The sequence below is a fragment of the Leucoraja erinacea genome, unplaced genomic scaffold, assembly GCF_028641065.1.
Source record: "Leucoraja erinacea ecotype New England unplaced genomic scaffold, Leri_hhj_1 Leri_1108S, whole genome shotgun sequence".
In the NCBI taxonomy this organism is placed as follows: Eukaryota; Metazoa; Chordata; class Chondrichthyes; order Rajiformes; family Rajidae; genus Leucoraja; species Leucoraja erinaceus.
The window spans coordinates 37501-47500 of record NW_026575350.1 but is presented as its reverse complement, the minus strand read 5'-3'; the positions used below and the strand labels follow the sequence as shown (position 1 = coordinate 47500).

General features: G+C 49.3%; 1 protein-coding gene across 1 annotated transcript in view; it reads left to right on the top strand.

Annotated features, from left to right (window-relative positions):
• LOC129715302 (zonadhesin-like) overlaps positions 1 to 10000 on the top strand; it is a gene marked incomplete at its 5' end in the record, with an annotated part of 25854 nt that overhangs the window by 4889 nt on the left and 10965 nt on the right. The window contains 3 exons of the mRNA XM_055665163.1: positions 9 to 138; positions 3511 to 3712; positions 8033 to 8200. Of these exons, the coding sequence (XP_055521138.1) occupies positions 9 to 138; positions 3511 to 3712; positions 8033 to 8200 (500 nt within the window). The remainder of the gene's footprint in view (positions 1 to 8; positions 139 to 3510; positions 3713 to 8032; positions 8201 to 10000) is intronic.

The window sequence follows — 10000 nt, the reverse complement described above, 5'->3', positions numbered from 1 at the left end:
TGGCACAGATCGATAAGGAACAGGTGACACCACCTTACGATTCGAGAGATGGGTTCCGAATCTACCAGAGGTCCAGGACTCTACACCTTGAGACCGACTTCGGCCTTTCTGTCAACTTCGACGGAAGAGAAAACGCTGGTGAGGAAATCCTAACACATAGATGGCCACGGTGGAACACCGGATTCGATCCTGACCACGGGCGCTGTCTGTACGGAGTTTGCACGTTCTCCCCGTGGGTTTTGTCCGAGATCTTCCGTTTCCTCCCACACTCCAAAGACGTGCAGGTTTAGGGAATGTTAGGGAAGTCCAGGACAAGGGGTCACAGCTCAAGGATAAGGGGGAAATCCTTTAAAACCGAGATGAGAAGAACTTTTTTCACACAGAGAGTGGTGAATCTCTGGAACTCTCTGCCACAGAGGGTAGTTGAGGCCAGTTCATTGCTATATTTAAGAGGGAGTTAGATGTGGCCCTTGTGGCTAAGGGGATCAGGGGGTATGGAGAGAAGGCAGGTACGGGATACTGAGTTGGATGATCAGCCATGATCATATTGAATGGCGGTGCAGGCTCGAAGGGCCGAATGGCCTCTACTCCTGCACCTAATTTCTATGTTTCTATGTTTCTATGTTTATAACCATATAACAATGACAGCACGGAAACAGGCCATCTCGGCCCTTCTAGTCCGTGCCGAACACATATTCTCCCCTAGTCCCATCTACCTGCACTCAGACCATAACCCTCCATTCCTTTCCCGTCCATATAACTATCCAATTTATTTTTAAATGATAAAATCGAACCTGCCGGCCTCCACCACTTCCACTGGAAGCTCATTCCACACCGCTACCACTCTCTGAGTAAAGAAGTTCCCCCTCATGTTACCCCTAAACTTCAGTCCCTTAATTCTCAAGTCATGTCCCCTTGTTTGAATCTTCCCTACTCTCAGTGGGAAAAGCTTTTCCACGTCAACTCTGTCTATCCCTCTCATCATTTTAAAAACCTCTGTCAAGTCCCCCCTTAACCTTCTGCGCTCCAAAGAATAAAGCCCTAACTTGTTCAACCTTTCTCTGTAACTTAGTTGCTGAAACCCAGGCAACATTCTAGTAAATCTCCTCTGTACTCTCTCTTGGATTGTTGACAATGATTATGTGTCTCTGTTTGTAGGTTAATTGGCTTGGTTTAAATGTAAAATTGTTCCCAGTTTGTGTAGGGTGATGTTAGTGTGCGGAGATCGCTAGTCGGGACGGACTCAGTGGGCCGAATGGCCTGTTTCCGCGTTGTATCATAGAAACATAGAAACATAGAAATTAGGTGCAGGAGTAGGCCATTCGGCCCTTCGAGCCTGCACCGCCATTCAATATGATCATGGCTGATCATCCAACTCAGTATCCCGTACCTGCCTTCTCTCCATACCCCCTGATCCCCTTAGCCACAAGGGCCACATCTAACTCCCTCTTAAATATAGCCAATGAACTGTGTGGCCTCAACTACCCTCTGTGGCAGAGAGTTCCAGAGATTCACCACTCTCTGCGTGAAAAAAGTTCTTCTCATCTCAGCTTTAAAGGATTTCCCCCTTATCCTTAAGCTGTGACCCCTTGTCCTGGACTTCCCTAACATCGGGAACAATCTTCCTGCATCTAGCCTGTCCAACCCCTTAAGAATTTTGTAAGTTTCTATAAGATCCCCTCTCAATCTCCTAAATTCTAGAGAGTATCTCTAAACTAAACTGGATATCTGCATTGAGTGTTTGACAAAACCCACGCAGGTCACGGGGAGAACGTGCAAACTCCGTACAGACAGCGCCTGTAGTCAGGATCAGTTCAGAAGGAACGTGGCCCGCTGAGGTACTCCAGCACTTTGTGCCTTTTTGTATTTGTAAACCGGCATCTGCAGTTCCCTCATAAGTGATAGGAGCAGGAATTATTTTTCCTACAACCAGTCCAGTAGGAATATGAGAAGAAGGAACTTCCTTCAAGAAGGAACTGCAGGTGGAATATGGCAGGAATGTGATCTCGGAATGAGAAGGCGATCCCAGGAATGAGTGGGTTAACATACGATGAGCGTTTGTCGGCACTGGGCCTGTACTCGCTGGAGTTTTGAAGGATGAGAGGGGGGGGACCTCATTCAAACTTACCAAAACAGCAAAAGAAACATAGAAACATAGAAATTAGGTGCAGGAGTAGAGGCCATTCGGCCCTTCGAGCCTGCACCATTCGCCATTCAATATGATCATGACTGATCATCCAACTCAGTATCCCGTACCTGCCTTCTCTCCATACCCCCTGATCCCTTTAGCCACAAGGGCCACATCTAACTCCCTCTTAAATATAGCCAATGAACTGTGTGGCCTCAACTACCCTCTATGGCAGAGAGTTCCAGAGATTCACCACTCTCTGTGTGAAAAAAGTTCTTCCCATCTCGGTTTTAAAGGATTTCCCCCTTATCCTTAAGCTGTGACCCTTGTCCTGGACTTCCCCAACATCGGGAACAATCTTCCTGCATCTAGCCTGTCCAACCCCTTAAGAATTTTGTAAGTTTCTATAAGATCCCCTCTCAATCTTCTAAATTCTAGAGAGTATAAACCAAGTCTATCCAGTCTTTCTTCATAAGACAGTCCTGACATCCCAGGAATCAGTCTGGTGAACCTTCTCTGCACTCCCTCTATGGCAATAATGTCCTTCCTCAGATTTGGAGACCAAAACTGTACGTAATAGTCCAGGCGTGGTCTCACCAAGACCCTGTACAACTGCAGTAGAACCTCCCTGCTCCTATACTCAAATCCTTTTGCAAGGCCTGGATAGAGTGGAAAGGCCTGGATAGAGTGGATGTGGAGAGGATGTTTCCACTAGTGGGAGAGTCTAGAGTCTAGGACCAGAGGGCACAGCCTCAGAATTAAAGGACGTTCCTTTAGGAAGGAGATGAGGAGGAATTTCTTCAGCCAGAGGGTGGTGAATCTGTGGGATTCTCTGCCACACAGACGGCTGTGGAGGCCACAAGTCAGTGGATATATTTAAGGCAGAGATAGATAGATTCTTGATCAGTGCGGGTGTCAGGGGTTATGGGGAGAAGGCAGGAGAATGGGGTTAGGAGGGAGAGATAGATCAGCTATGATTGAATGGCGGAGTAGACTGGATGGGCCGAATGGCCTAATTCTGCTTTAGTTTTGGTGATCTGGCGTGGGAAAGAGGCCCTTCGGCCCCTCGAGTCCGTGCCGACCAGCGATCCCCGCACACTAACACTATCCTACACCCACACACACACACACTAGGGGGACAATTTACACATTTGCACCAAGCCAATTAGCCTACAAACCCGCACGTCTTAGGAGCGTGGGAGGAAACGGAAGATCTCGGAGAAAAACCCACGCAGGTCACGGGGAGAACGTGCAAACTCCGCACAGACAGTCGGGATGGAACCCGGGCGAGGCTGTAGCTCGTATAACCCGTGATCGTGTGAGGGAGGGGGGCTGGTGTTGTTGTGATGATCTGACATAGTGCCCGCAATATCGCCCGGCAGACATTGTGGTGCCCAGCCTCTATAAGAAGAAGCTTCGGGGCTTATGCGGGAATTACGACGGGAAATACCGGAACGACTTCACCTTGCCAGACGGCACGCGGATTTCCGACGTGGCTGCGTTTGGGAACAGCTGGAAAGTGCAAGAGGGAGGCTCCGGTGGGAGAGAGAAGAGCTCGCAACCGCCTGACGAGAGGAGATACAGGTATGTAATCACCGGCCGTTTGGTTACGGAGCTGTTCAGATTCCGATTCCGATTCCGATTCAGATTCCGATTCAATTTTTATTCCGATTCAGATTCCGATTCAGATTCCGATTCAGATTCCGATTCAGATTCCGATTCAGATTCCGATTCAATTTTAATTGTCATTGTCAGTGTACAGTACAGAGACAACGAAATGCATTTAGCATCTCCCTGGAAGAGCGACATAGCAAATGATTTGAATAAATAATAATAATAAGTGGGGGGGGGGGGGGGGGTGGTGATTGGCAGTCACCGAGGTACGTTGTTGAGTAGAGTGACAGCCGCCGTGAAGAAGCTGTTCCTCGACCTGCTGGTTCGGCAACGGAGAGACCTGTAGCGCCTCCCGGATGGTAAACAGTCCATGGTTGGGGTGAGAGCAGTCCTTGGCGATGCTGAGCGCCCTCCACAGACAGCGCTTGCTTTGGACGGACTCAATGGAGGGGAGCGATCGAGGAACCGGTGATGCGTTGGGCAATTTTCACCACCCTCTGCAATGCCTTCCGGTCGGAGACAGAGCAGTTGCCGTACCATACAGTGATGCAGTTGGTAAGGATGCTCTCGATGGTGCAGCGGTAGAAGTTCACCAGGATCTGAGGAGACAGATGGACCTTCTTCAGTCTCCTCAGGAAGAAGAGACGCTGATGAGCCTTCTTGACCAGAGTTGAGGTATTGTGGGTCCCAGAGAGGTCATCGGAGATGTTGACTCCCAGGAACCTGAAGCTAGAAACACGTTCCACCTCCGTCCCGTTAATGTGGATGGGGGTGTGCGTGCCGCCTCTGGGCTTCCTGAAGTCTACAATGAGCTCCTTGGTCTTCTTGGAGTTAAGGGCCAGGTTGTTGTCAGCGCACCATGCTGCTAAGTGCTGGACCTCCTCCCTGTAGGCCGACTCATCGTTGTTGCTGATGAGGCCAATCACCGTTGTATCATCTGCATACTTGATGATGGTGTTAGTACCATGTACAGGTGTGCAGTCATAGGTGAAGAGGGAGTAGAGGAGGGGGCTCAGCACACAGCCCTGTGGAACGCCGGTGTTCAGGGTCACAGAGGGTTGGTTAGAAAGTCCAGTATCCAGTTGCAGAGGGAGGGGTCGATGCCCAGGTTACCGAGTTTGGTGATCAGTTTTGATGGTTCAGTGAAATGACCGCTGAGCCTGTGCTTGGTTCCCCCGACGTACAGGAGTCCACATCTAGAGCAGCGGACACAGTAGATGAGGTTGAAGGAGGTGAATTGAATTGAATTGAATTTCCTTTATTTGTCATTCAGACCTTTCAGTCTGATCGAAATGTCAGCCATACATACAATAATACAGTAAACACAAATTAACATCCACCACACAGTGTATCCTCCAAGTACACGGCATTGGGGGTTCAGTATTGATGAGGATAGAGAACTGGCTGGCAAACAGGAAGCAAAGAGTAGGAGTAAACGGGTCCTTTTCACAATGGCAGGCCGTGACTAGTGGGGTAGCGCAAGGCTCAGTACTGGGACCCCAGCTATTTACAATATATATTAATGATCTGGATGAGGGAATTGAAGGCAATATCTCCAAGTTTACGGATGACACTAAGCTGGGGGGCAGTGTTAGCTGTGAGGAGGATGCTAGGTGACTTGGATAGGCTGGGTGAGTGGGCAAATGTTTGGCAGATGCAGTATAATGTGGATAAATGTGAGGTTATCCATTTTGGTGGCAAAAACGGGAAAGCAAACTATTATCTAAATGGTGGCCGATAGGGAAAGGGGGAGATGCAGCGAGACCTGGGTGTCATGGTACACCAGTCATTGAAAGTAGGCATGCAGGTGCAGCAGGCAGTAAAGAAAGTGAATGGTATGTTGGCTTTCATAGCAAGAGGATTTGAGTATAGGAGCAGGGAGGTTCTACTGCAGTTGTACAGGGTCTTGGTGAGACCACACCTGAGGGATCAGAGGGTATGGAGAGAAGGCAGGTACGGGATACTGAGTTGGATGATCAGCCATGATCATATTGAATGGCGGTGCAGGCTCGAAGGGCCGAATGGCCTCTACTCCTGCACCTATTTTCTATGTTTCTATGTCTCCAAGCATCTCCTCACTGTGGTGGAGGCAAAAATCTTAGGGCTGCAGTCTCTTCCCTCCTCTTCTCCCTCTGCGCTGAGACGATTCCCCACCGGGCGATGGTACAAACAGTCCCGCGGTTCACCGAGCTCCGCGAACGGGCCGGGTCAAACGCCGCGGCCCGGGGTGGTCGAAGCTGCCACCCTCCAGTCCAGCGGACGCGGCTGTTGACGACATCGTCCACTGGCCCGCGGGCGAACCCCGGACTCAGGCCGCAAGAGCCACCGGAGCGCCGTTCCAGCCGCGAGCCGGGTCGCCCGCACGTGAGCGTCTCAGCCCCGCGCCAGGCCGCCCCCACGGGAGCGCCGTTACCCTCGAGATTTGCCGCTCCGACGGGAGCGTCTCAGCCGCTCACTGGAGCGCCGTTCCAGCCCCGAGGCTAAACGTTATCCCCTTTATCCTGTATCTGTACACTTTGGACGGCTCGATTGTAATCACGTATTGTCTTTCCGCTGACTGGTTAACACGCAACAATTTGGTTGAGAAGATTGATGGGGGATCTTATAGAAACGTACAAAATTCTTAAGGGGTTGGACAGGCTAGATGCAGGAAGATTGTTCCCGATGTTGGGGAAGTCCAGAACAAGGGGCCACACACACACAGTTTAAGGATAAGGGGGAAATCTTTTAGGACTGAGATGAGAAGATCATTTTTTACACAGAGAGTGGTGAATCTGTGGAATTCTCTGCCACAGAAGGTAGTTGAGGCCGGTTCATTGGCTATATTTGAAAGGGAGTTAGATGTGGCCCTTATGATCAGGGGGTATGGAGAGAAGGCAGGGATGGGATACTGAGTTGGATGATCAGCCATGATCATATTGAATGGCGGTGCAGGCTCGAAGGGCCGAATGGCCTCTCCTCCTGCACCTATTGTCTATGTTTCTGTTTCTATGTTAGCTGGTTAGCACGTAACAAAGGCTTTTCACTGTACCTCGGTACACGTGACAATAAGTTAATGTTCAAGTGAGTTTATTGTCATGTGTCCCTGTATAGGACAATGAAATTCTTGCTTTGCTTAAGCACAACAGAACATAGTAGGCATTGACTACAAAACAGATCAGTGTGTCCATATACCATGATATGGTACAGTTTTGGTCCCCAAATCTGAGGAAGGACATTATTGCCATAGAGGGAGTGCAGAGTGCAGAGACGGTTCACCAGACTGATTCCTGGGATGTCAGGACTGTCTTATGAAGAAAGACTGGATAGACTGGGTTTATACTCTCTAGAATTTAGGAGATTGAGAGGGGTCTTATAGAAACTTACAAAATTCTTGGGGGTTGGACAGGCTAGATGCAGGAAGATTGCTCCCGATGTTGGGGAAGTCCAGGACAAGGGGTCACAGCTTAAGGATAAGGGGGAAATCCTTTAAAACCGAGATGAGATGAACTTTTTTCACATCGAGAGTGGTGAATCTCTGGAACTCTCTGCCACAGAAGGTAGTCTGGCCAGTTCATTGGCTATATTGCAAGAGGGAGTTAGATGTGGCCCTTGTGGCTAAGGGGATCAGGGGGTATGGAGAGAAGGCAGGTACGGGATACTGAGTTGGATGATCAGCCATGATCATATTGAATGGCGGTGCAGGCTCGAAGGGCCGAATGGCCTCTACTCCTGCACCTATTGTCTATTTTTCTATGTTTCTATAAATATATACACACATGAATAAATAACTGGTAAAGTGCAAATAACACATAATGGGTTATTAATAATCAGAGTTTTGTCTGAGCCAGGTTTAATAACCTGATGGGTGTGGGGAAGTAGCTATTCCTGAACCTGGACGTTGCAGTCTTCAGGCTCCTGTACCTTCTACCTGAAGGTAGCAGGGAGATGAGTGTGTGGCCAGGATGGTGTGTGGGTCTTTGATGATACTGCCGGCCTTTTTGAGGATAGATCCCCTCGATGGAAGGAAGGTCAGAGCCGGTGATGGACTGGGCAGTGTTTACTACTTTTTGTAGTCTTTTCCTCTCCAGGGCGCTCAAGTTGCCGAACCAAGCCACGATGCAAGTGGTCAGCATGCTCTCTACTGTGCACCTGTAGAAGTTAGAGAGAGTCTTCCTTGACAAACCGACTCTCCGTAATCTTCTCAGGAAGTAGAGGCAGGCGTTGATGAGCTTTCTTGATAATTGATAATGACAATAAACAAACTGAATTATTTTTCTCCCTCTCTCCCTTTCTCTGCGTGCGGAGTAGACGAGAGATCCCTGACGTGGACACTGAACCTGAGAGTGGATACGAGATGAGGTGTACAGAGAGCCAGCTAAGCCTCATGAACAGCACGGCCAACTGCGGGGGGCTCCTGGACCCGTTGGGCCCCTTCCGAGACTGCCACCCCTTCATCAACCCGCACATGTACCACCAGTAAGCCAAAACTCACCCAGTTTGACCTTTGCATCCCGGTGAAGCAGCATTTTAGTTGCCTATTTCCTTCGCTCCATAGATGCTGCTGCACCCGCTGAATTTATCCCGCATTTATGTCTACCTGGTAGTTTATTTAGTTCGGTTTCGTTCAGAGATACAGCGCGGAAACACATCGAGTCTGTGCCGACCAGCGATCCCCGCACACACTAACACCATCCTACACACACACTAGGAACTATTTACAATTTTACCTACACACCCGCACCTCTTTTGAGTGCATTCATAGCAAAAGGATTTGAGTATAGGAGCAGGGAGGTTCTACTGCAGTTGTACAGGGTCTTGGTGAGACCACACCTGGAGTATTGCGTACAGTTTTGGTCTCCTAATCTGAGGAAAGACATTCTTGCCATAGAGGATTTGAGTATAGGAGCAGGGAGGTTCTACTGCAGTTGTACAGGGTCTTGGTGAGACCACACCTGGAGTATTGCATACAGTTTTGGTCTCCTAATCTGAGGAAAGACATTCTTGCCATAGAGGGAGTACAGAGAAGGTTCACCAGACTGATTCCTGGGATGTCAGGACTTTCATATGAAGAAAGGCTGGATAGACTCGGCTTGTACTCGCTGGAATTTAGAAGATTGAGGGGGGGATCTTATAGAAACTTACAAAATTCTTAAGGGGTTGGACAGGCTAGATGCAGGAAGATTGTTCCCGATGTTGGGGAAGTCCAGAACAAGGGGCCACAGTTTAAGGATAAGGGGGAAATCTTTTAGGACCGAGATGAGAAAAACATTTTTTTTTCACACAGAGAGTGGTGAATCTATGGAATTCTCTGCCACAGAAGGTAGTTGAGGCCACACAGTTCATTGGCTATATTTAAGAGGGAGTTAGATGTGGCCCTTGTGGCTAAAGGGATCAGAGGGTACATGGAGAGAAGGCAGGTACGGGATACTGAGTTGGATGATCAGCCATGATCATATTGAATGGCGAATGGTGCAGGCTCGAAGGGCCGAATGGCCTCTACTCCTGCACCTAATTTCTATGTTTCTATCTTGGAGAAACCCCAAGCAGGTCACAGGGAGAACGTGCAAACTCCGTGCAGACAGCGCCCGTAGTCGGGATCGAACCCGGGTCTCCGGCGCTGAATTCGCTGTAAAGCTGCGAAAATGCCGCTGCGCCACCGTGACCACCTCACGGCGCCAGAGACCCAGGTTCGATCCTGACCACGGGTGCTGTCTGTACGGAGTTCGCACGGAGTAGGGCAATCTAGGACCTGAGGGCATCGGTTTAAGGTGATGGGGGAAAAGATTTTTTCCCCACTGAGGGTGGTAGGGAGGAGAGGAGGGGAAAGGGGAGGAGAGGAGACGGAAGGATCAGACTGTCTTATGAAGAAAGACTGGATAGACTTGGTTTATACTCTCTAGAATTTATAAGATTGAGAGGGGATCTTATAGAAACTTACAAAATTCTTAAGGGGTTGGACAGGCTAGATGCAGGAAGATTGCTCCCGATGTTGGGGAAGTCCAGGACAAGGGGTCACAGCTTAAGGATAAACGGGAAATCCTTTTAAAACCGAGATGAGAAGAACTTTTTTCACACAGAGAGTGGTGAATCTCTGGAACTCTCTGCCGCAGAGGGTAGTTGAGGCCAGTTCATTGGCTATATTTAAGAGGGAGTTAGATGTGGCCCTTGTGGCTAAGGGGATCAGGGGGTATGGAGAGAAGGCAGGTACGGGATACTGAGTTGGATGATCAGCCATGATCATATTGAATGGCGGTGCAGGCTCGAAGGGCCGAATGG